The sequence below is a fragment of the Crocuta crocuta genome, unplaced genomic scaffold, assembly GCF_008692635.1.
Source record: "Crocuta crocuta isolate KB4526 unplaced genomic scaffold, BGI_CrCroc_1.0 scaffold24, whole genome shotgun sequence".
NCBI classification, from domain to species: Eukaryota; Metazoa; Chordata; class Mammalia; order Carnivora; family Hyaenidae; genus Crocuta; species Crocuta crocuta.
Window position 1 is genome coordinate 10,219,925 of NW_027530974.1, and position 27,241 is coordinate 10,247,165.

Here is a 27,241-nt window from a genome sequence, read left to right on the forward strand (position 1 = left end):
AGCAACAAAAGAGGAAGAGCAGTGCATTGGCATGAAATCATCTGGTCCCCAAAAGAGCTCTGGATCGGAGCTGGCTCTTCAGGGTGTTCCCAGAGCCCGGCCTCCACACCACAAATCAACCAGTCACTGGATGCAGCAACTCCAGGGAGGGCCCTGAGCCTCGTCTAGGCAGCTCCCATCTGCTAAAGGGCAATTCTAGGACAGGCCCCCAGCTGTGAGGCATCAACAGCCAACACTCTTCCCAGGAACTGGGGAATGAGTACCTCCATGCTGGGGAGATGGGGAGATCCTGGGGGCCACACCACAGTACCCACTACCTATGAGGAAACTGAGGCTCAGAGAAGCTAGGTAACTCATGCAAGATCACACAGCAAGTGAACGGCAGAGCCAGCATTCAACGCCCAGGCCACCTGACCTCTCGCCTGTGTGTAAAGAACTTACAAAAATGTCACGGTTGCTCAGTAAGTTACAGCTATTTTATTTTATTTTTTAAATGTTTATTTATTTTTTTGAGACAGAGAGAGATACAGTGTGAGCAGGAGAGGAACAGAGAGGGAGGGAGACACAGAATGTGAAGCAGGCTCCAGGCTCTGAGCTGTCAGCACAGAGCCTGATGTGGGGCTCGAACCCAAGAACCACGAGATCATGACCCCAGCTAAAAATGGACATTTAGTCAGTTAAGTGCACCCAGGCACCTCAACAGCTATTTTATTTGGGATGCTGGTGGTGACAGATCCCTGCCATCCGTTCTCTTCCTTTCAGCCACCTGAGAGCTAACAACGGTGGCCTCAAACATCTTTGTGAATGGACAGTTAAGTGTATTTCTGACTCTGTTGAGCTTCAGAGTTCCACAGATTAAGAGGTTAACCTGAGGATGGAAATTCAAGGTTGGCCCCAAGTACTGAAGTGGGTGCCGGAACATAAATGCGTCCCTGTCTCCTCATTGTTTGAGCTGCTTTAGGGTTTGGACCAATGGAGGGTCGTCAAGGCTTTCTCTTCCCCCGGCCCTGCTTTGCCACTCCTGAGGACCCAAGGGATGGGGTTCCTGTTGTCATGGTTACGGCTCGAAGAGAATGAAGTCAGGGCTGCCTGAGGCTTTCGCAACTTTATGACAAATGGAGGGAAAGGTCATGTCTGTTGGTGAAACGGGGAGGCCCCCGCCCAGAATCTCCCTTGGAGATCCCAGTTATGTGGCGCCACCTCTACCAGGGCTTCAGAAGGAACTTTACTTTTCAAAAGAGGAAAGCCCAGCAAACTGTATAAAGTCAGCAAGCTAAATCACAGCTAAAAGTCCCCCCCGTCCCCACCTCCCAGCTTATGTTCCCTGAGGTAAGACAGTCCCTGGATGGCAATGGAGTGGCTAGAGAAGAGAGGAAATGTGTGGAGGGCTCAGGCACTGGAAGCCAGAGCCAACATGGGCACCACGATGATGTCCGCGGCACTGCCTTGTCCCCAGGCCCAGCTTCAGGGGCTTCCTTATTCAGCCTGCTCCCTGCTTGAGGCTGCAAAATCTACTCCCAGGATGGCCCCAGAGCCTGAAGGCTGCGCCTGCAGGGAAAGTGGGGGCTCTCAGTGACCATCCTCCGGCTGGGAAGCCAGAGCCTGCAACCCACAGAGGGAGATACCTGAGCAGTGAGGCGGGTGGGCGACACTTGCCTGGAGCCATGACCCACTACCATGGTGCCGTGGGGGGACCAATGTCCCTCCAAACCTCCTTTCCCTCTGCATGACCTCTATTCAAAGACAAGAGAACTAGAAGTTCATCCCCACCTCCTACTTCTCTTTTCATCATCTGGTGCCTACAGCATTCTGAGTGCTTCTGGCGCAGGGAGCCATGCATCCCTTACAGTCGCTCTGTGACGATGCACTACCTTTATTTCTATTTGGCAGCTTTGGGAACTCAAAACACAAAGAAATACCTCACCCAGTGTCCTGGAGCCAGGAGGGTGTGAGGCTGAGGTACCATCCTAGAGACCCATGACCCTAGAGCTCATGCTTATGACCACCAGGCTACACACCCTCTCCTTCCCAACAGAGAATTGGCTGCCTCTTCCCTGGGATGGCTGGACCCCTCATGAGGCAAAAACTCCCAGCTCCTCTCTCCTTTTTTTACTCTCCTTAAGCACCAGGCAGGACTAGGTCGCTGTGACCAACATTTAGCAACACCCCACCCCACCCCATCCCCCGCCACCAAGCCTTTNTGGGATACTTCAAGAGGAAATGGGGACGCTCAGAATTTTGACCTGCACTCAAGTGGATTGTGCTCTTCTGAAAGGAAGCATCACTGATACTCAGCCAAGTAAAAATTGAGGCTGTTTCAAGGGAGGGGGGTGTAAATTTCCTGGAAAGCAGGATAGGGTACGGATTTCAACAGGCTCACATAAAATAAACTGAAGAGTGTTAGAGGAGGTTATGAGACTTCTATGACTTTATAAACACAACCGTTAGCTAATCATTAATGAATCCCTAGTTAACACCAATTAATCATTAAGAAACACAACCATTTATCAGCCCAGGAGGCCTCAAAAGCAGAGCAATGTTAAGGCCCAGTATCTCACCATAAGTAACATACATGAAATCTATTCTTTAAATCGAACCTCTGAAACACAGCCAACCACAGTCAACTCATCTTCACCAACTGAAAAATTTTGCATTAAGTCATACTTTCAGTGACACCTAACAGAACCCCGAAAGGAAACAGCTGTAAGTGAGCCCCTCTCTGCTCTTTTCAAAGGCCAGAAGATGTCACAAAAGATAATATTGCTCAGGAAGTTAGAAAACGCTGAAGGTCAAGTGCAGTCAACATACCAAGTCACTCAGTACTCAGGGGTACTCCATGCCAGCCATTGTAGCAAGTCCAGTGTAGAATCAGAATGTTAGGAGACAAAGCTCCTGTTTTAGAGCCATTTGTGATTTGATTGGAATCTTAAGACTCACATGTGGGTGGAAATAAGAAAATAATAGTATACATAAGTAAGCAGAGACTGAGAGATGTCATAAAAACTCAGGGAAAGGGGTGCCTGGGTAGCTTGGTCAGTTAAGCTTCTGACTCTTCACTTAGGCTCCAGTTATAATCTCATGGTTTGTGAGTTCAACCCCCACATCAGGCTCTGCCCTGATGGCATGGAGCCTGCTTGGGATTCTCTCTCTCCATCTCTGCCCCTCCTCTGCTCACACATACTCTCTCTCTCTCTCAAAATAAATAAAATAAATATTAAAAAGAGTTTTTAAAAAAAACTCAGAAGGAAAACATGGGATATCAAAGGGTCTATGAAAACAACAAAATGGTGGAGAGGCTGGTAGACCTTTCATTCAAGGAGGTGTAAATACAGGCAGAGCAGTGACAGCAAGAAGCATAGGGACCAATGCTAGAGAAGACACAGGCTTTCTTGGAGAAGAGACCAGCTTTTCTGGGGAGAAGGGGACCTGAAAGCTGGGTAGGCAGGTGAGGTCTTAAGTCAGAATTTGTAATTGGTTCCATGAGGTAGGAGGGAGCTGCTGTGTTTTCTTTGGTAGCAGGCCACATTTCTCAAGCAGGCTCATGATGTCTGTAACAAAACCAAACCAAAAACAGTGCTTTGGCAAGATTAATCTGGAATCTGAGTGGTAGGTGGGTGAATTGTTAATGAGAGGCCAATACAGAGATAATCTCGTCGCCCAGGCACAAATTAATAAGAGCCTGTAATAAGAGGGATAGTAAGACTGGGGGAGAAGTAAGGAGTCTAACAAAAGGAGAAAGATAGGATTTGTTGGCTGATTAGTTGAGGAAGCGGAAAGGGGATTAAAACTAGGAAATAATAGTGTCTTTGACAAGGTAAGTGGCTTTTTCCATACTTGGAAATAAGAGAGCTCTGGGTCACAGAACGGAGTTAAAATGGAGAAGTCAGGGAGCTGGTTTGTGGGAGTAGGTGATACTTAGTGTGAGGTGGGGCCTCCATGCTAGAACTTGGGTTAGATCCCACCATCCTTCCTGACTACAGACACCCCTGTCTTTTAGTTGACCGATATTAATACAAAGCCAATGGATGCACAGAGCAGAGGTTTTCACTGGGTTACTCTAGTTCCACAAAAGCATCTCTTTGTTGTTTTCTATGTGTGTGTTTGTTTCATAAAATCCTATGATTGAAACAAGCAGTCATCTTGATAATTTCAAGAGACACTGGAGCTACCAGGGTTTGAATCAAAAGCCAGCAAATGGCCAGAGAAGAAGAAAAGCGTCCAGGCCTCTTTGCTTTGGACCTCCTGAATTTCCTCTCCTTATAGTGTCACGTGTCCTGACCACGCATAACTTCTGCTTAGGATCGTGATTCCAAAGAATTGGAATATTTTGCCCAGTTTCTGAAATCAGAGTTTTTTTTTTTTACCACACCCTACATTTCAGTTAAAAATCTCAAACATTCATTAGCATCCCCAAAGGATGTGCTATTTTTAACTTTTAAGTCTGAAACTACTTTTACATCTTCCCAACACATTTTTCTTTTTAAATCGATTTTTCTCCCATTCATTCACACTTCATTCATCAGAATGCGGTCAGCTGGGCTAGAGAGACAAGAAGGAATCAAGTCATTGGATTGGTTTGTAAATAGTTGAAAATGTGCATTTGCCATTTGGTTGGGTGATTTATCCTTTAAGATGGAGCCTGAGCCTATAAAAAAATTGAAGTGGTATCTGAACATGGCAAAACGTGTTTGCTTTTCTTAGACAAATCTTTTAGTCTGTGCTGGGAAATGGCATCATTCCCCCCATTGGAAATTATGCTTCCCACACAACATACGCCACTCTGCCTTCCCTCACAGATTTCCCCAAGCAAAGTTCAAAATCCTGCCTGTGTTTGTAGTCAGTCCCCTGGTGAAGCCATTCATTTAGTCTTTCCATTTGAGCTCATCTGAGAACTCCTCCAAGATAGGATCCTCCTTGAAAGAGCATTTAATGATTAGCTCAAAATGTAGCCACCGAATTAGGTTTCTCAGAGCAAATTGTCAAGGGAAAAAGAAAGCCAAAACTTCCAAACGATGAAGAAGGAAGACAAAGAATGGGATGTTGTATTTAATAAAACTCAAAGGTGATATGTGTAAAACCACTGATATTATAGACAAACAGATCGCTTCCTGGTATGGTCATAGGGACTTACCAGATTTAGGAACGTCAAGTATTTCCACTGTCCTCCATTTAGAAAGATTTTGGATTTCCGATGGTCCCCTCCTTGCTGTGAGATGTAGTAATTGAGAAAAATATACCAGCTCCAAACAAGGAAGTGGTATATGCACGTACGAGTCTTCCTCATGGCCAGCTCTGACCACGGAGCTGTGAATGTCTCAGGTAGCTGTTCTCTGGTGTCCTTCTCCTTCTGTGGGTCACAGTTTGAGTCCTGTGGCATGCCAGAGAGCTGTAAAATACACCCCTCTGGGATTGGGAGTTCCAACAAGGCTGAATTTTGCTTCTCTCATAGGCTCCCTCCCTGATAAACTTGGGAGACAGGATTATTGCTGGCTTTCAGATCCTTTCCTTTAGATAACTACAAGTAATCCTCAGATTTGCATAAATTCTTAGGCAAGGAGGAACGCCAGAGCTGCACTTTGTACTGTTTGGGTGGGGTGGGGGTTAAATGGCTTTATTGTGAAACACCAATAAACTAATACTGTCCTGGCCATATTTTCTTTTCTTTCCTTGTCATTTGGACAGAACCAGAAAGTTGGGATAATACTTCTTGACAGATGAGGGAGGATCAGGTCGATGCAGAGAAGAGAGATTATGGGCATGTTTATGGCACAGAGGGAGAAGGAGGGAAGTAGAAAGGGAAAGGATGTTGAAATCTTGCTCCTGAGGTCTCTGGGACCCTATAAAACCTGCAACATACTTTGCTCTTCCAGGGAACAGCCCCAAGGTTTTTTTTTCTTCTTCTTTTTTTTTTTTTTTTTTTTTTAGTTTTATATCTATGTCCTAGAGAACCAAAGTTTACCCAGGGCTGCCCTAAATAATTTATTTGCATGGGTATTTTTGTGCTCTGAGAGCATGGCCAAAGAAGCACAGGAAGAGGTGTGTAGCCATGACCCCAACATACCTGAGTTTAGACATTGCCGGGAGAGAGTGAGGGTCTCTGCATTGCCTTAGAGAGGACGAGAATGTGCTTAGGCCGGGCAGAGTTGGCAGAACCGGGCAGTGCTCAGGCTCAACAGAAGGACCCTGAGAAAGTGCTAGAAGTGTGATACCTTGTGACATCACCACCTTGTTTCCCTGGGCAACTGACTCAGAGGGTTCTGAGCAAATCCTCAAGGGAAGGGCTCCCAATGCCGTTCCTAAGTCTGGAGTTGGTGCTGTTGGATGATTTAATCAGGGCTTGCAAGTACTGGGAGAAAGAACTCCAGGCTGCACATGGAGCGCAAAACAAAAACAGACCCACCTCCTAAGAGTCATCAGACCCCAGATATCAGAAAGGGTGGTAGATGGTGGCCGGAGGTAGGGAGAGCAAACCTGAGCCAGCAATAGAGGGTCTTCATTGTAAGTGCTGCCAAGGGAGAGGATGATCTGGCAAATGGTGACATCAAACTCTGTGCACACAACCCCATGGCCTGGGTTAAAATTGCAAATAACAGGGGCATCCCTGGCTCAGTCAGTAGAGCATGAGGGTCCAACTTCCTTCCACTCAGACTGTAACCTTGCACTTCATGAGTTTGAGCCCCACGTCTAGCTCGTTGTTGTCAGCACAGAGCCTGATTCAGATCCTCTGTCTGCCTCTCTCACTGCCCCTCACCTGCTCACACTCTCTCTCTCTCCAAAAAAAAAATAATAATAATTGCAAATAACAGAAGCAGTTAATGCTTTGCCAATACTTAACATGTGACAGGCCTTGTTCTGAGTGCTTCACACATGTTAGCTCATTTAACAGTCCAAGCACCACTATGAAGTAAGTACTATGATGAACCTCTCACTATTAGGAACCCCATCCTCAGCTGAGGAAATTGAAGCAAGGATGCTTGAAAAGTAGTAAGAGACAGAGCTGCATTCTGCACTCTAACCAGTGTGCCTGACCACAAAGAAACAGTGTTTGCTCTGCAGAACCTCAGACTTCCTTTGCAAATGTTTCTCCACTCCCTGCTGAAGCCCTTTTATTCCTGTCTCTCTCCCATGGGAAAGTTCTCAGGAAAGGATCAGATCAGTTTTGAAACTTGGTGCACATATAAGTTATTGTGCTGTGTCTCCTGGGGTGTTTTCACTGTGCCCGTGATCATGGATTTAGGGGACTTATCCCCTTATACAAAAATCTCAAGCAAAGATCTGCAGATGTGTGAGGATTTGAGGAAAAAAGAGGAAGACAAAGATGCAACTGTCTGGAATATGTATACCCAAAAGGGAGGGTGCCCTTTTAACACCAGGATTTTCCCCCCTGCATTAACCTCAGTGCCCATACATAAAGCCTTTCATAAATATTGATACAGTTATTTAAATTTGTTTGTAAGCTGTTCAATGTTTGGCACTGAATGATATATATGAGGACTTCTATATAGAAGATATATAACTTTTTAATTCAGCATAGTTTCTTATAAAATTTTCCACAAAAATGTTGTTGAAAGGAAAATCTACCTTGTGAACATGTTCACATAATAACTTGTACCTGTGGTTAAATAGCCAGATCAATTTTCATGAAGCACTTTGGCCATCCATCTCCTGCTCTGCGAACAGGTAGAGCTTTGGGGGAATAACAGCAGTGTTACCATTTAGCTACATGATATTATAAACTAATACATACTAAATCTGCTGTTACCCTGCCTTTCTCCATTTTCCAAGTATCTTGAGGCTTCACATCATATCCAGGAGAAGCAGTAGAGAATTGTTTCCTAACTGAATAGAAAACTGACAGAAATATGCATTTTTATAGGAAGTACTAAAAATATAAAATAAACATATTTTATCCTTTGCATTGAGCAGATAACTTGACCACTAAAAGCAACATTCTTTGAAACTCTCTACCCTCTGGGAGTTTGGAACACCAGTCTTCAGTGACACAAATACTTATTGAGCAACTGCTAATTGCCAGGTACTTACTAGGCTCTGTGGATACCCTGGGGAATTGGGGCGGGGGGGAATCCAATCCCTGACCTCATGGAGTCTTTATTCTAGTAGGGGGTGTGAACATTAAAGAATAATACAATTGAGTATTAATTTATAGTTATGGTAACTTCCATGGAGGATAATAGCACAGGACCTGGAGTGGCCTGAGGTCAGGGAAGCTGGCCCTAGGAAGCCACACATGAGCAGGGCTGTCCCCCTAGCACCTCCAAAATGCCCCGACTGTTCTACCCAGTCTTTTTTGTGAGCTCCTCTATCTTTGCCAGCTCCTTATGTGTTGGTGTTTCCCAGGGAGCTGCCCCAGCCCTCTGTCCATCTCCCTACACACTCACCCTGGTGATACTCCCCACCACAGATCATGGTGTCTGCCACTACTTTCCATGGTGTCTGCCACTACTTTCCAGTGGATAACCACAAGTTTTATATATGTATTCCCAGGCCTCTCCCTATCCTTGCAGAGTTTCAAATAGATCTTTCACTACATGTTGGCTATTTTCTGAATGAGTCAGATGCACCGAACAAACCTGACCTTCTGTCTCTATTCTCTGTCTTAGGTGGATGGCCCCATGGTCCACCTGGGAGTCTTCCTTGTCTCCTCTGTCTCCCTCATTTCCATATCCTGCCAAGTTCATCTCCCAAATCAAGCACAAGTCAGTCTTCGTCTTTCCATTCTGTCTACAGCTGCCCTAGTTCAAGTTTTCCCAATCTCTTTCCAGTACTGTGGTAACTGTCTTCTACCTAGTTTTCCTCTTATCCCCAACTTGGTATTCTCTCCAGCCTCATTTTGGTTTCACATTTCCTCCAACCACACTTGGCTATGTCATATGCCAGACTTTACTAGATACCATCGTCTAAAAAGTTCAGCTCAGCAATTTCCTTCTCTAGGAACCCTTCCCTGAACATCTCCTCAACCAGGCCATATTAAATGTCTCCCTCTAGTCTTCTTAATACCTTATGCCTCTCTGCAAATTTCATGATGATTATTAGTGTCTTAGTCCATTCAGGATTCTATAACAAAAATACCATAGACTTGGTAGCTTATAAACAGCAAAAACTTATTTCCCCCAGTTCTGGAATCTGGAAAGTGCAAGGTCAAGGTGCCGGGAGATGCAGTATCTCATGAGAGCTTCCAGGTTCATAGACAGTCACCTTCTTGCTACATCTTCACATGTGGGATGGGGTGAGGGATCCCTGTGGGGACTCCTATGTAAAGGGAATAATCTCATTCATGAGGGCTCCGCTCTAAAGGTTTAATCACCTCCGTAGGGTCTCACCTCCTAATACCATCACCTTGAAAGTTAATATTTCAACATAAAAATGTTGGAGAAGCAAAACACTTACTCCATAGCAATTATAAATGAATCTCTTTAACAAACTGTTATCTCCCTGGGTTCAAAGATGGTGTTTTTGGATTCTTAGAGCTCAGCATAGTGCTGGACACACAGTAAAAACTTAAGAAATAGTTGTCAAATACATGAATATATATATATCCAGGCATAGGTGTCTAATGAGCCTTACTGTAAAGCCGGCTCATTCATTAAAAACTTACTATGTTCAAAGTGTTCAGCTGCTTGGTTCTGTGGAGAAGCTGGAACACTAAGATGAGTAAGATATAGCCCAGGTCCTGGAGGAACTCACATTCAAGTGACAGAGACAGATATCTAAACAAAAAAAATTTAGCATGATGTGATAAGTACCATAATAGAGGTACGCATAACCCACTAATGGAACCTAAATTATCCTGCACATTTCCTGTCATTCCAAATATACAGAAGATTGAGCTCAAGATAAATGCACTGACTGAATCATGGGAAAACTCCAGATATCATGTAGGAGAAGATAAGGATTAAAGCGATCTCACTGAGCAAAGTAGCCATGGCTACCAGGATGGATAATGGTGTTGCCTTGTAGAGATTATAACCCATTCCTAGGCCAGTCATAAAATGATGAGGTCCAAAAAGCAGGGGCTCAAGCTGGGCTTGAGTCTACAGTGTGACCTTGGGCTGGTGGCTATCAGCCTCACTGGGGTGTTAGTTACCTCGAGGGTGAAATGGGACTTGCAGTACCTAGAGTGGTGATTGTCTTGCTTCCGAAAATCAGGACACACACTGAGCTAAAAGAGTAATTGATCAAGGCTGGGCCCTGAAGACACTGGAGGGAAGCCCCAAGGCCTCACAGATACACACCTACTCATTCCATGAAGCCAACTAGAGCCCCACGGTGCTGGAAGACGCTCCACTGTGTTGGTTACAGGTAGCACAGTGGTGAGAAGGAAATGGGATGGCAGAGCTCAGCATTCTTGAGGTCACAGTGAAAAGGTTGACAAGTATGGTTTCATTCTGGCACAAGAGAGAGGCCCCTCCAGCTGCAAGTGCTAAACAAACAAAATACGAACAACTCACAGTCATGTTAAGCTTCAAGGTCAGTAGAACTTGTCTGCATTCCCCTTGCCTCTTAACTTTGCTCAGAGCCAGTTTGAGATGGCTCATTCCCTTGAAAGCTGATATGCCTCCACACATCTTGTAGCCTCCCTTAACTTTGCCCGCTCTTCAGTAAATAGTCCCATCCTTAAATCCCCATCTGAGCAGGCTACCTTTTCTTGCTGGAACTCCCACCCGATGGAGCCAGGGGTTGTCTGGTACACCTCTGGGACCTCAGAACTATTCACGCTTGTAAGTAAATCCCAGATGCTAATAAAGATTTGTTTGCAAGGATCAGTTCTGGTCTTGTGGTATTCTTAATATCTACCTATGGGGTCTTGAGCTCGTGGTTTTCCCAATTATCACCACCCCTGTCACCTAGAGCTGTTTGTGTTTTCCTAAAACCCCTGCTGCCTTTGACTCGGTATCACTTCGCTGACGTCTAAAGGACTCTCCCCAGTAAAAGGGAAGCGATTCTGGAAATAAGTAGATAACAGATGCGCGATGTCCAGTTGGAGCCAGGTAGCGGGGAAGTAGGCTCTGATTTTCGGTGCATTTTGCATCCCTAGGAGCCTTTGTCTGCTTGCTGTACACGCAGCTAAGAACTGAGTTCGAATGAAGCATTTTACCCATTGGGTTATTTATACCACATCTCAGAACATTTGTTTTTCTTAGAGGTCACTGTAACTACTCTGCTTTTTAAAAACTAGAACGTTCATTGAAGACCCCTTCTGAAGTCTCTTTGGTGAGAACATGTGTGTTTCCAGCTACCAAACAAAGTCAACTCTGAAAGGCAGAGGAGTCTTATCTTTTTTTTTTTTTTTTTTTTTTACGTTGTAAGAAAGTGGTCCCATTTCNTCTTCAGACTCACCTTACTCTTTGGCCCCCAGGTTTGTTTTCATAGCAGAATGCAGTGCTTTGTGCTGATCTTCTCAGACTCACTCAAAGGAGCAAAGTTCTCTGTTGGCAGTTTTGAAGATGCATTTTCAATCCAGAGCCAAAGAACTCTTCCTGTTTACAAGCAAGAAACTGACACATTTGTTTTAAAAGTTCAGAACAGGAAAGAACCTTTTGAGGTCAGTTAATTCAACCTGTTCATCTTTCAGATGAGAAAATTAAAGCTCAGAGAGGTGAAAGGATTTACCCCAAATCACAGAGCTGCTAATAGGGGAGCAGGTACTAGAATACAAGTCTTTCAATCAAGCCAGTGAGCTCTCACTGTCTTTTGAATTGTTTTGTTCTGCACCCAAGTTCTAGAAATTTCAGGCGAATTTTTCTTGCTTGAGTTAGTTTGTGTGTCACTTGATTATATGAGGTCTGATGAAGTTATTAAAGAAAAACTAACTACATAGAAATGCCTTTTTCAGAGGCGCCTGGGTGGCTCAGGTCATGATCTCACAGTCATGAGACTGAGCCTCACATTGGGCTCCATGCTGGGCGTGGAACCTGCTTAAGGCTCCCTCTCTCCCTCTCTTTCTGCCCTTTCCCCATCTCTTCAAAAAATAAATAAATAAATAAATAAACAAACAAATAGGTAAGTAAGTAAAATCTTAGAAAGAATTTTTCTTTCTAAAGGAGGGAGGGAGGGAGGGAGGAAGGAAGAAAGGAAGGAAGGAAGGAAGGAAGAGAGGGAGGGAGGAAAGGAAGAAATGCCTTTTTCAGACTCGGTGTCAGAGTTGATGTATTTTGCAAACACCATGTTAATCAGACTTCTCATAAGAAAACTCAGATACTTCCAACAGATTTTTACATCCTAAATTAATTAACATACTTAAGAAACATATTCAGTGCTGACCACCGGCACATTCTAATTTCAATCTTTTAAAATTCTCATGTGAATTTATGCTTTCCTGGGAAATTCACTGTAAGGGGACCCTCGGTTAAGCTCTGGTTATCTTGTTTGGAAGTCTATAGAGAAATACGTATAAGTCATGTACAGTCATATACATAACCAGCACTGTGATTTGCTGATCTTCTATTTAATAATTATATGATTTGCTGAAAGGGGGTGTTAACATCCCTAATAATAATTATGGATCTGTGTACTTTTCTTTTCAGGTCTATCAGATTTTGCTGTTATGTATCTGATACTCTTGTTTGGGACGTACATCCTTAGGAATGCTATGTCTTCCTGGTGTTTAGGAATTATCATTATGTAATGTCTTTCTTTGTTTCTAATACTATTTTTTGCTCTTATAAGGTCTACCTTATCTGATATTAATATTACTGCTCCTTGTTTTTTAATTTAATGCTTACGTGGTATATATTTTTGGTCCTTGTACTGACGAGCTACCAATTTTGTTGAAATTAAAGTGAATTTTGTAAAAGTTTTTATTTATTTAAATTATCTCTACACTCATCACAGGGCTCCAGTTCATGACCCTGAGATTAAGAGCCACACACCCCTCAACGGAGCAGGCCAGGCACCCCTAAAGTGAGTTTCTTGTAAATAGTATAGATGGGTTGTGGCTGGGGGTTTTTGTTTGTTTGTTTGTTTGTTTGTTTAAGCTCACTGTGCCAACCTCTGCTTTTTAATTGGTATATTTAGACCATTTACATTTAGGGTAGTTGTCTATCATTAAATTATTTGTTACTTTTTGTGTCCTCTATTTCTTGCACCTCTGTTCCTCCTTTCTTGCCTTCCGGTGTATTATTGTGTATGTTTTTAGTATTCTATCTTGATTGAATTATAGTGGTTTTGAGTGTATCTGTTTGTATAGTTTTCTTAATGGTTGCTCTTGGTATGATAATATACATACATGACTTATTAGAGTCTATTGTCATTAACATTTCAAATGACGTGTGGACTCTTTGCTTCCATTTTAGTTCCTTTACTTTTCCTGCTTTTAAATATCACACTCTTGAACATCAGATGGTGTTGTAACTTTTGTTCTACTCCTTAAATATGATTTACAAAGCTCATGAGAAGAGTTAGTCTACTGTCTGTACCATACTTTTGCTCTTCACATTGCTCTTTCATCCTTTCCAATGCTTCAAGTTTCCCTCCTTTATCATCATCTTTCAGTTAGAATTACCATAGGCCCTTGAACAATGCTGAGGCCCCACGCATCTGCATATAGCTTTCACCTCTTCAATAACTTAGCTGCTAATAACCTACTGTTGACTGGAAGCCTTACCAATAACATAACTGCCAATTAACAAGTATTATGTATATGTTATATATTGTGCTCTTATAATAAAGCAGGCTAGAGGGGGAAATATTATTAAGAAAATCATAAGGAAGAGAACATACATTTATAGTACTGTTCATATATTTATTGAAAAAAAAATCCATGTATAGATAGGCTGGGCCAGTGAAAGACAGCAGCAGCGGTGGGCCTGGGCCCAGGATGAGGATGTTCCTCTCCTGTTGGCTCCAGCTCAGCAGTATCAGATGTTGGTTGGACCCACAGGTGGCCGTAGTAGTGCAGAGGTATAGAACAGTTGCCATATCTGCCTACAAGTATACCACCAGCCCATAGCTGTGGCCATTTGTGAGTGCTCAAGTTTCCAGGAGGCCACAGAGCCAGGCAGGGCACCACATGGGGAAGGGCCCATGCCCAGCCCAGGTGGGGCCTGAAGCTCCAAGCTTCCCCTGACCAGCTTCCCCAAGCTAGTGCATGGAAGATAAGGGGCAGAAGAATCAGGGACTCCCTACCTACTGTGGTCCATGCCCTCTGAGCTATTCCTCTGCTCAGCTTAGCCTCCCTCTTGCCAGCCCTGAGCACCCCACTCACCCACCCTGTTGGCACACAGGGAAAAGTGTAGCTCTGGACCTGGAGCCCCCAGGGGCTGCTGACAGCCTTGGTCAGCCTCCCTGTGCACTCAGGGGCCGGCAGACAGGGCCTCAGCACCAGTCACCTTTGATCTGGCCCTGTGGAGACTCAGGTGCGCAGTTGCAAATTAACATTCTGTGGCTTTTGCTGTCAACTCTTAAAAAAAAATCTACATATAAGTGAACCTGGGCAGCTCAAACTGGTGTTTTCAAGGGTCAGCTATATTTCCTTTAGCCATTTTGTAAAGGCAAGACTGCTAGCAATAAAAGTCTTTTGTTTTCCTTCATCTGAGTTTTCTTGATCTGAGAAGGTCTTTATTCCCCTTTCATTCCTGAAGACTTTTGTAAGATGTAGAATTTACCATTGACAGGTTTTATTTTTCTTTCTTGAAAAATGTGTGGGACATCTGGGTGGCCCAGTTAGTTAAGCATCTGAATCTGGCTCAGATCATGATCTCATGGTTTGTGGGTTCAAGACCCGCATCGGGCTCTGTGCTGACAGCTCAGAGCCTGGATCCTGCTTCAGATTCTGTGTCTCCCTCTCTCTCTGCCCCTCCCCCACTTGTGTGCTCACTCTCTCTTCCTCAAAAATAAATAAATAAACATTTTAAATACATTTTAAAAAATAAAAAATCTATTAAAAAAAGGAAGAAAAATGTGCAACTTCCTCTGGCCTTTATGGTTTCAGATTAAAAAATATGTTTTATTTGAATTTGTGTTCCTTTATCATTGCTTCTCTACAGTTGCTCTATTGCTTTAATTACCTCGTCTTTAGTTTTTAGACATTTAATTATGATATGTTGTGGCATGGATTTCTTTGAGCTTATCATATTTAGAGAACTGTTCAATTTCTTAAGTCTGTAGATTTATGTTTTACATCAAAGTTGAGAAATTTTCAGCCATTATTCTCTTTAAATACTCTTTCATTCCAACTCATTTTCTACTCTCCTTCTGGGACTCTGGTAATATGAATTTTGGAATTTTTGTTATTATCCCACAATTCCTTGAGGCTCTGTTTATATTTTTCCAGGCCATTTCCTGTTTTTCATATTGAGTAAATTATATTAATTGGTCCTAAGTTTCATCAATTTTATTTTCTATTACCTCTGCCCTATTATTGAGCCCAGCCAGTTAGGTGTTTGTTTGCTTTCTTGTTTCTGTTATTGTATCTTTTGGTTCTATAATTTCAACTTGGTTCTTTTCAATAACTTCTACTTCTTTGTCAATAGTTTTGATTTATCATTTGTTCTGGGAGAATTTGTAATTGTTCCTTAAACCATTTTTATAACAACTCCTTAAAATCTTTGTCAGATAATTCCAATATCTGTGTCTCTCTTGGTGTCAGCTGATTACCTTTTTTCATTCAAGCTGTAATTTTCCTGATTCTTGGTGTGGCCAGTGATCTTCATTTAATCTTAGACATTTTGATTATTATCTTAAAAGTCTCTTGAGTCTTATTTAAGTCTTTTATTTTAGCAATCAGTCATCCTGTTTAGGTTTGGCACTCAGGGCGTAGCTTGACTTTTGTAGGCTGTGGTTCCAATGATAATTTCTTGAAACATCATAACACTACTTTGATGTACTTTGTTTATCTGATGCCACTGGAGCTCGATCCTAGTAGGACAACCCAAAATATCTCCAGACATTTTGAAAAGTCCCCTAGAGAGAATTACACCCCCAGTTGAGGAGCACTGCTTGGCAGAAGTCAGAAGACTTCAATGTCCCCAATGAGACCAGCCATGATTGTGTGGAGGGAGGGGTTTCTCCCAAACCCTTATGGGAGAACTTCAGGATCCCAGTCTGTGTTTGTGTGTGCCAATTCCTCCTGCCTGGGACAAGGAAAAGGCTTTATTTGCCTCTTACCACATCTGCTCAAACCTGTACTCAAGGAGGATATTGGCAACGCCTCCTATAATGAAACAGGATTTGATTTCCTGTATAACCCAGCTCAAAGGCTAATCTAGCCTGAGACAAACAAGTGGTCTTTATTATGGAATTAGAGCTATGAAGTTTCAAGGTGAAATCCTCTTACCATTACATATATACGCATGCATACTTATATTTTCTGCTTCAAGACATGCTGCCAAAGATCGTTATCAGATATATGCTTTTTGCTTGTTAGTTGGTTTTCTTCTTATTTCTACATCGCTGAAATGACATTACATGACCTTTTGAAAGTTTTTGCTTTTCTGCCTGGAAACATGGGGCAGTGTTTCATAAAAGTGAGGAAAATGTTGCTGTGCTTTTAAAAATCCCCTTAACTTAAAAAAGAACCTGCCAGATTGTTTATTGCAGAGTTGACTCATTTGGCCAAAAAGAGTTGTTTGGGCTCATCATTTGGCTGCCCTCTGAACAGAAATGCCATCCTCAAACTCTGAAAATTACATGAAACTTCACGGAATTCTATTTACCAAATAGCTGAAATTTAAGGTCAAATCTGTTGGCCTCTTTGGCATTTTCTCCCTGCCAAGCACATAGAAATTATTACATACTAATCATTTAGCTGGAATTGCTTCACATTATCTGGTTGGTGGAGGTGTGTCTATGACTACTGGGTAATTTTCACCGTTCTCCACCAGAATGTTCATGACATTTGGGGCTACTTAAAGTGAATCCAGGATTTATTGGTGTCCAAAATCAAGCACACACCAGTACAGAATAAAGTCAGCCTTTCTGTGTTATCGTCAACAAAGGTAGATTTCTTTGAAATGTGGCCTGCTCAGGATAAGAATGTTTTATAGATTGTCAGCTCCTAGAGACAGAGGTACAGCTGGTCTTCAGCTGATTGGAGAAAATGTCTCCTTCTGACTCTGTACTTTGGTACCAATCCTTTGTATGTTTGTCTTCAAAGAGGTCAAAACTTTTGTTCTACTTGTTCCCCTTCTCTGTCCACCTTCTAAGAGTCAGAGGATATCCTGTTACAAGGATTTGGAGAAGTCCTAATAGAAAATAAATGAAGCATAGCCATTTGTCTTCAAGGCTCTCCTCAAACCATGAAGACTCCATGCCAATAATCTTACTTGAGGTGCAATAGGCTGACTTTTTCCCCATTTTGGGGAACAGTGGTTATATCGCTGAAGGCCAAATGACATCCTCCCCCACCTAGTAGTAGTGTAGAAAGAGTTTTTATATAGTTTTTTTTTGGCTTTTTGGTGGGATTAGTGTGAGGATCTCTGGTTCCATCAACCTGGCTGTAACTCTGAAGACTGGCCCAGGAGCTCAGAGAGAACATGCTGGGTCTAGAAGCCCTGGGATCAAGGGCCAAGTAGCAAAATCCAGCCCTCAGTCCTGGCGCTGCTCTTGGTCTGCTACTCTCTGCCATCAGTGACATCATTGTGGGGACATTATGAGAAAGAGGGTGACAGAGGAAATGTCTGCAAGCTGCTGGGTGATTTCAAAGGCTCTCAAATTGCTCTCTGTTATTTTGGTGAGGCTTCCAGCCTGCAGTTAAATGTTGGCTTCTAAAGAAGTGTTGCCTCCAAAGCCAAGCAAGGCAAAATATTTTCACACAACGGCCAGGAGCATGAGCTCCAAAGTCAGTGTGCCCTCGTCAAATCCCAGTCTCCTTTCTTCCCACCTGTATGTCTGTGAGCAAGTTAACGAAACTTTCTGTGTCTCAGTTTCTGCAGCTGTAAAGTGGGGATTATAATAGTGCACAAGTCGTAGTGTTTCCATGCAGGTTGAATGGAATAGTACATGTGAAGGGCTAAGGGTAGAGCTTATAAGATGGTACATACTCAATAAGCATGAGGTCTTATCATACAGAGTACTTGGAAGATGTCTGTCCTCACAGCCACCACCTCAGAAAGCCCATCTGGACCACAAGTACCTAACCACCAGGAAGTATGTTTGCAGTCGCAACTTTTGCTGTGTATCTTTGGTGAATGGCATGGTATCAATAGGCTCTCTGTTACAAGCAGCCTGAATTCTTTCCAAAACACATTGATGGGAACAATTTCAAAATGCATTTCAGAGTTGTCTTAAGGGCAACATTGGCTTTTAAACTGAAGACAAGTTGCTGCCCTTGACCTGGGGCTTTCCATTCAGACTATAATGACCCATAACTTCCCAATGCCCCTGCTAAGTTTGCTACGAATTGTAAAGAGCAACTGAAATTGACCTAATGTCCAACGTTTGAAAATTATCACTACCTCTCCCTTGAGAGAGAAACAGAAAGACAGACAGACAGAGAGACAGAGACAGAGAGTATGCAGATTCAGGTGGGCAAGGAAGGGTAGGAGGAAAAGCCATCACTCAGCTGCTGTCTTTGATTTAATCAAGGGGGTGGCTAAGTGACAATCAGAATGTTTTCTGGTAGCAGAGAGAAATATGGAAACAATTCTAATATGCCTGACTGTTGACCAAGTTTTGAAGCTTGAAAAAACTGTTTTTGAAAGCATAGCCCAAATATTGTCTAGATAGAAGTATTTTCTTCTAAGGAAATCAGATGGTAGGAGTGACTGTTATGCAATGATGAAGGTAAATGCACATGACCCTAATGGACCACAGAGAGGCCTGCAGAGAATCCTGGGAATTCTCTGTGTTTGTGAGGTAGAGAAGTGGCCCTCAGCACCTCAGAGGTCACAGACAGGGAAAAAAAGGAAGAGGATGCTTGCCCCCTGCCCCAGTTTCTCTGCCCTTCTACCCCTTTTCCCAGATCAGCAGGGAGACACTGGAAAGCTGATCATTCACCAGCCCGAAAGAAAATGGTGTCCCATATCCATGCCCAGAGTTCCCGAAACGGTGCACTGTGAGCTCCCTCGGTGAGCTTCTACTGAGCAGACCACAACAGAATGTTCCAACCTTCAATCCTGGATAAGTGCTATGGACTAACTGTCAAAGTTCACATATTGAAACCCAATACCCCAGGTGATGGTATTTGGAGATGGGGGCCTATGGAAGGTAATTAGGTCATAAGGGTGGACACCTCATGATGAAATTGGAGCTCTAATAAGAAAAGGCTGGAGAGAGTTTGTTTCCTTTCTCTGCTTTCTTTCATGTGAAGAGATAATAAGAATATAGCCTTCCGCAAACTAGAAAGTGAGCTCTCACCAGTCACTGGATCTGTTGGTACTTTAATCTTGAACTTCCAGCTCCAGAACTGTGAGAAATAGAGGTCTGTTGGTTGAGCCACTGGTATTGTTGTTATAGCAGTCTGAACTAAGACAATGGGTGTACCCATTCCATCTTCCCTCCATTTCTTTAGGTGGAAGAGCTTGCTGACAATGTGAGACAAGAAGATGGTGGATCCATTTGGCCTGGTGTGGAATGAGCCTGGATGGAGGTTAGAACTAAGAGCTCCCTCAGCTGCCTAAGGAAAGAAGAAAGATAAGGAAGGAAATGGAACTTATACTTTGGAATGGAAATTATCATTGCTAAACTTTGGCCATTTACAATTATTGTAATGTATGGTTTTCATTAATTTCTTAAAACAAATATATCATCCATATAAATTATAAGTGCTAATGCTTATTAAGCACATCAATGGCCCAGGCACATACAAAACACTTCATGCATATTCTGTCATTTTTCTTTCCTACAGACCTCTAAAGCAAGTATTTTTGTGCCATTTTACAATTCAAGAAGCCACATCTAAGAATATAGGTGGTTAAACAATGTGTCCAAGGACATGATAACAAATTGCAGAACTGGGACTTGAAGTCATTGCTATCTGACTTAGAGACCTACTGTCATCTGGAGACTCCAAGAACTTTCTTTGCAACTATTCCATAAATGTAATATCATCCCAAATTAAAAAGTTATTTCAAAAAAATTAAAAGCATTATCTAAATTGCCCTACTATTCTATCTTTCCAAATATCTTATAAAAGTTTTATTTTGTTTATATGCTAAATTTCCCAGAAATTTTGAAAAATAATGTGTTGTATTTTCACCTGGGGATCCTTCTAGCATTTATATTCCCAAAGTATTTTGTACTTCTTCATGTAAAGCACTTAGAAGAGAGAGTTTGTCACTTGTCAATGGGAGAAGATATTTGCAAATGACATATCTGATATATGGTGATTATCCAAAATCTATAAAGAACTTATCAAATTCAACACCCAAAAATGAATAACCCAGTTGAGAAATGAGCGGAAGACATGAATAGACACTTTTCCAAAGAAGACATCCAGATGGCCAATAGATACAAGAAAAGATGCTCAACATCACTCGTCATCAGGGAAATACAAATCAAAAACCATGATGAGATACCACCTCACATCTGTCAGAATGGCCGAAGTTAACAACAAAAGAAACAATAGGTGTTGGTGAGGGTGTGGAAAAGGGGAGCCTTTTTGCACTGTTGGTGGAAATGCAAACTGGTATAGCCACTCTGGAGAACAGTATGGAGGTTCCTCAAACAACAACAACAACAACAAACCCCCCCAAAACAACAAAAAACAACATTTAAGACCTAAAAATTGAATCACCATACAATCTAGCAATTATACTACTAGGTATTTACCCAAAGATATAAAAAATACAGTTTCAAAGGGGCATACGCACCCTAATGTTTATAGCAGCGTAATCAACAATAGCCAAACTATGGATAAAGCCCAAATATCCGTCAGCTGATGAATGGCTAAAAAAAGATGTGGTATAGATACACAATGTAATATTACTCAGCCATCAAAAAAGAGTGAAATCTTGCCATTTGCAATGACGTGGATGGAGCTAGAATGTATTATGCTAAGAAATAAGTCACTCAGAAAAAAGCAAATACCATATGATTTCATTCATATGTGTAACTTAAGAAACAAAACAGATGAACAAATGGGAAGAGGGAGAAAGAGGAGAGAGGGACACAAACCATAAGAGACTCTTCACAACAGAGAACAAACTGAGGGTTGATGGAGGGAGGTGGGTGGGGGATGGGCTAGATGGGGGATGGGTACTAAGGAGAGCACTTGTGATGGGTACTGGGTGTTGTATGTAAGTAATGAATCACTGACTTCTACTCCTGAAACTAATATTGCACTGTATGTTAACTGTATAGGATTTTCTTTCCCTCTTTCTCTGCCCCTCCCTCACTTGTGCCTCCCCCCAAAATACACTTAAAATTTTTTGAAAAAGAGAATCAGTGAACACATTAAATTCCCACACTAGACTGTGAAGGACTACAGAGGAGAGACCATAGCAGGTGCTCACTAACATTTTCTAAAACAAACAAATCCCTTTGCTCACAATTAGATTCTTCAGCAATGAATCATCAAATCGACAGGCAGTTTGCTTTTTGTTTCTGTTTCTGTTTCTAACTTGTCTTTGCCCTGTGGGAAGAGGTATGTTGCCAAAGGGCCATCTTCTCCACGACTCTTGGCGACCTTTGTAAGAGGAGAGGTCCCGTTACCCCCACCATCTGATCCTTGGTGTGGGGATGTGATTGATGTAAAGCCACTCATTCTGAGGGTAATTTTCCTCCCGAATGTCCTCCCTCGGCTCTAACTCAGATCCAGCTGTTGTCTCTGCTGTGCTGTGTGCATCAAGGGAAAATCTACAAATGGGAGCAAAATTAGTGAGACCTTATGCCTTTGGACACAATTCTTGCTGTCATGTTCAATGTTTCTTATGCCATGTCCCCATTTCCACTCAATGCCAACAGTGTTTATAAATTCGTGGGATCTAGGAAGAGCGAGGGCAGAGCTCCAGAAGCCTGACGCGTCAGGAAATGTGGACTCTGGAAACAAAAGTGTTCACTGGGACTTTGCTGACCCAGCAGACTCTGCGCGTTCCCCGAGATGGCAGGCGCGTCACATGTTTGCTCAACCAACTGGTGAGACTAGGGCACTGTTTTAAAAGATGTCAGTTCTAGGTAATTGCAGGAAATATCCTCTAGCTCAGCACTATTCAGCAGAACTTTCTGCAATGACAGGGATTTATATATCTGTGTTGTCTAATAAGGTACAGTGGGAATAGACAGTCACCAACGCGACCACAGAATTGGGTAAAACCACCTCCCAGCTTTATTCCAGGGTGACCACCCTCAGAAGCGTGACCTTGGTCAGAGGATGGGGAAATGGGAGTGCGGTTATGGGTGGCGGTGTAGATGTGCACAGACGTGAACACCAGGATTTTATAGATGAAGCTAAACACTTAGAATTGCCTTTCCTTTTTCTCTCTCTCGCCTGGAATATGTTTATTTTCCATAAACTATACAATCCTTTAGAAATTACACCTTTTTAATCTTATGCCTCCAAAGAGTTATTTTTGAATTCTTGCCTCAGTAACAACAGCGCTATTTTCCCCCCTGAAAAAGCAATTGTTTAAATTGGATGTCTTGGTTCATGGTTAACAATGAGACTTAGGTCAGGTATAAATCTTGGTCCCCAGGTAAAATTGTGACTGGGGCCTCAAAAAGCCCACAAGCATCATATGACCTCCGACATATGACATGTTGCTATTCATCACAGATATATAATTGGGAGGGCAAAGGAAGGTGGATAATTTACTTCCAAAAACCTCTTAAGCTCCAGCAAATAGACTCTAAATAGGTGAGCCTGCTTTTCAAATCCTAAACACATCTGGAGCTGCCTGTATCCCAGCATGAAAGCAGGGCACTATTCTGAAAGGAGGAGCCTAATTCTACTCATTGGATAAGAAGAATGAGAGGTCCTGTCGAAATAGAAACAAAACATTATTTCAAATACAGGTTCTTCATAAAGTGCTATTGCGATTTTTAACCCCTTCACCATTTTCTTTGTTTTGAGGCATGACTGGGAAAAATCAATAATTAGTCAGAAATTTGAATTTCTTTCTTCATTGCTTATAGGAATGAATTTGTCAAGCCATAGAGTTTACGAGTACAAGCCATATAGTTTACAAGCCATAGAGTTTACGAGTACAAGCATGTTTGTACTAACCAGATTTTGTATCTCTAATCCGATGTGTTCAGTTGTGCCCTGTGATTGCTTTGAAATGCCATCCGTAGTCTGTGTTGTTTCAGAGCAAGGAGGGTGTCTTTTTTTTTTTCATAGAAGACATATCCTCAAGCATAAATCTGTTATATCTTGCTCATAGAAATCTTGTCGGTCCTGAGAGAAAAATATTCTGGAGATCATTCTGGATCAGATCCATGGGTTTTCTGAGCCCAGATCCCTCGGATTTGCTAGTTTGGCTCAATAGCGAAATCTAAGGCAAAGGTTCCCCTACACAGCAAGGCCACACCACAGTGTAGAGGGTTTACATCAGCACCTCCTTGTACTGCTTTCCTTCCAGGAATACCATGGCTCTCCATCAGACCTCCTCCTCCCTCTCTTGCATGCCTTCAGGGAGGCTTTCGGTCTTCCAAAGGCCCATCCACTAATTTCCTCTCTGGTAAACAGAGTCTAAAGATAACCTGTGCTTGTCTGAGTGGTACAACACAGTGGTCAGTGATTTCCCCATCAGCTGGCTGTGTGTGCGTGCGCGTGCGAGTGTGTGTGTGTGTGTGTGTGTGTTGGGGATGTGATGAGGGGTAGGGGAGGAACACCTTTTCCTTCTATCGTGTCACTCCCAGCTGGAAGTTTTACCACCAAAAACTAGACACCACACAGTATAAATATCTGGGACTCTGCGAAACAAAGCAGGCCAGGCTATAATAGACTCTCTTCTTCCTTTATTCTTTCTCGGGACACAGGGAAAACTTTTCCTGATTGTAAAGAAGACAATAAACGAGAGGCGAACTCCTAGGTTTTGAAAGGAACAAGGATGGAGGAAAGGGGGCACTTCCTCGGCTTCAGGACATGAGGTGTTCCGGGGATGATTCCATGCACTGTATGCATGGGAACATACAGTGTGGATAGGTGAGTTGGGCCCAGCCCAGCCCAGCGTGGGTGCACACACCAGAGCAGCAAGTGGAAGCACAAACATGGGCTGGCTCTTAATCTGTGTCTCGTTGGACTCATGGGGTCTGGCTGTTCCAAAAAAAAAAAAAAAAAATGGGTCACTCTGTAGCTGAGTCTGCAGCACTACGTGTACTTTGCCAGGCGCCTTCTGGCAGCATCAGCGGCGCCATATTGATTGGCTAACCTGTGAGTGACTTCAATGGTTTAAAGTTCAGCAAAGTTTTGGCTAGATTGGGTAAGTCATCGGAGGAGGGTTTGGAGGTGAGGAAGGCCTTTCACCATTTTGGAAAACACAGCCTGCTGACGCCTGCCTCCTCTCTAGTTTCTGCTTGCAGGTTGTGGGGGCCCAAACGATCCTGGTCAGTGCCTAAGGGAGCCGGAGAACACCATTCACCCTACAGGAGTTTGGTAATAAATACTCAGTTGAGTAATGTTTGAGAGCAAAAGGAAACAAGATGTTCTATACTACGTTTAAGTTGAGGAAAACTCCAAGTCCAGGAATCAAAGACGTTCCACTTTTGGGTCTCCATTTCTGCAGCTCGCAGGAACTTCTGCCATTACCCCTTCTTCCTCTCTGCCAAAGCGGTAAACACCATTAAACCTCTTCGTGTGACTGCACACCAGAACCGTGACTGAGCAAATATCTGGCAACGGGTTGTTGGCACACAGAATAAATGTTCAGAAACCCAAGATGCATGCAGCTCTACAAATCTCCGTCGCTTCCCGGCCACTGCAGGGGACCCTCTCTGTAAGTGTTCATCCGCACACAGCAAGAACCCTCTGATGTCAACTCCAACGTAGGGCAACTCACCCAGGGCTACTGGAGTCTCGCGAGAAGGGAGATGTAAAGCGGGAGACCAAAGATCACTTCTGCGCACAGGGGATTTCCAGGCCCAGAGTACCGCCCTCACGCGACCAGCTGTCTAGACCGTCAGAAATGTTAAGTCGGAATGGGCAATCTAATGGCCCCTTTGACCAGGCCACACAGTTAATTGTTCCCTCCCAGCCAGCTGTCAGACGAGGAGGACAGTCACCTGCAAGCTATTTTTTCTTAAGATTGGGCCTCAGATTTGTGTTTTTTGGCACAACGGCTCTCTTCCCGAATCAGGTCATCGCTACTGGAGACGATGGAAAGCTGAAATCTCCCTTGAGGGTGGGTGGTAACTGATTTTGCTGACTGAAAAGTAAAATAAGAAAGGTGTCTCTGGTTTGGAGAGCCTCTGAGGCCGTGAGGCTGAGAGAATGCTATGAAAGGTGAGCCGGCTGCATACCTGACAGATGAACGGTGAAGGCCATCGTTGCCAGGAAGTAGAGTGGGTGTGGTCTATGGCAAAAGCTACGTTTTTCTTCTTTCTTTTTCTTTATCTTTTTTTTTTTTTTGTGCGTGGGAGTTCAGAGGCAACTCCCTCCAGGGCTGGCATCACCCACCTGGAGTAAAATGTGCAGGAAAAGGGTGACAGAGAGAGCGTGTGCAAGTGTATGGGGTGAGGGTGTGCAAATACAGTACAACAGGTTTCTATCAATGAAGCAAAGAACTGATTTTCCTTTAAAAAATTGCTTAATCAAAGTATAGTCGCACAGTAAACCACACATATTTAATGTGTACAATCTGATGAGTTTGAACATACGCAAGCACTTGCTACCATTAGCCTTCCTAAAGTTTTTTTGTGTCTCGTAGGCTTTTTTTGTTGTTGTTGTATTGTGGTAAAAACACTTATTGTGGGATCTACTCTTTTAACAATTTAAAAAAATTTTTTTTAATGTTTATTTTTGAGAGAGGGAGAGAGGTGGGGAGGGACAGGGAGAGAGGGAGACACAGAATCGAAAGCAGGCTTCAGGCTCGGAGCTGTCAGCACAGCTGCAGGGCTCGAACCCATGAACCAGTAGATCATGACCTGAACCCACGAACCCCGAGATCATGACCTGAGCTGAAGTTGGACGCTTAACCAACTGAGCCATCCAGGCGCCTCACCCTTTTAACAAATTTTAAAGAGCACAATATCGTATTGTTAACTGTTAACTGTCGGCACTGCGCAATACAGCAGATCTCTGGGACTTACTCAGTTAGCAAAACTGAAACCTTATACCCACTGAACATCAGCCCCCTGTGTGGAACTGACTTTTCTTTGAACTTCTATATTACAAGAAGTCCTAAGAGCTTTGGGATCTTCTTCCATGAAGCAACATGATTACACAGTGGTTTTCAAACATTTTTTAAAGCACTGGAAGCCTCTCTTTTTTCAAGTCGTACACCTGAGCCCCAAGTTATAAACAAGATGAAAGCAGAGTTGTTTTCTTAGGAGTGAGAGCTGGCCCTGGGACCCAATCCTGATCCTCCTTCCTATAACCAGGTAGGCTCCAGAGGCTCCAGAGCTTCCCAGAACAAAATTTAACAAACTTTCGGGTAAGTAGAAAGAGGTCTGGCAGACCTGGGTTTGGATCCTGACTCTGCTGCCTGGGAGCATGGAGACCTTCAGGCATTCACGAACATATCTGCACCATACTTTCCTCATCTGTAAAATGGGATTAACAACTCTTATGTTACAGACTAGCTGGAAGGATGGGAGAAAATGCAATGAAGGCACCCAGCACCCCTGACACATGGCATCTTTACACACTTACTGTGGATGTAACTATTTCCGGAGACTTTGGGATTCAGGCTACTTACTAGAGGCCAGGAGAGAGAGGACAAATGACAGTAAGGAGACTTCCTTTAGGTCAGAACTGTTAGGGCTGTTATTGTCCTATTTGGTACTCCTCTCTCAAAAGCATCCAAATGCTTTGCCCGATATCTTCTCTTTAAAAACAGGACCATCAAGACAGCAAACAGACAACCCACAGAATAGGAGAAAATATTCGTAAATTGGCATATTTGTTTTTATTTTTATCTTTTTAGAGAGAGAACACACAAGCAGAGGAGAGAGGCAGAGGGAAAGAGAGAGAGTATCTTAAGCAGGTTCGATGCCGAGCATGGAACCCAACACGGGGCTCGATCCCATGACACTGGGATCGTGACGGGAGCCAAAACCAAGAGCTGGACGTTCAACCGACTGAGCCACCCAGGCGCCCTGGTAGATTTCATACTTGATTATGAGTCTAATATTCAGAATATTTAAAGAACTCTTATAACTAAAAAAAAAAAAAAGGCAACCCAATTTA

The 27,241-nt window shown here is 43.1% G+C and overlaps 1 protein-coding gene and 1 long non-coding RNA gene across 3 annotated transcripts in view; one reads left to right on the forward strand and one right to left on the reverse strand.

Moving 5' to 3' along the window:
• ADTRP (androgen dependent TFPI regulating protein) overlaps positions 1-6,169 on the reverse strand; it is a 69,341-nt gene extending 63,172 nt beyond the window's left edge. Inside the window, exons 1-2 of one of the 2 annotated variants that reach the window (XM_077770105.1) lie at positions 6,062-6,169; positions 5,132-5,368 (exon numbers count right to left, since the gene is read on the reverse strand). In XM_077770105.1, coding sequence (XP_077626231.1) covers positions 5,132-5,284 — 153 coding nt within the window. In that variant the 5' untranslated portion in view covers positions 5,285-5,368; positions 6,062-6,169. Of the gene's footprint in view, positions 1-5,131; positions 5,387-6,061 lie in introns of both variants that reach the window. The other variant, XM_077770104.1, reaches the window with a different exon arrangement.
• LOC144236455 (uncharacterized) lies at positions 219-19,642 on the forward strand. Its single transcript, XR_013336551.1, has 3 exons — positions 219-461; positions 12,853-12,921; positions 19,469-19,642. It is a non-coding gene; the product is annotated as an uncharacterized LOC144236455 (long non-coding RNA).
• Positions 19,643-27,241: the final 7,599 nt, after the last annotated feature.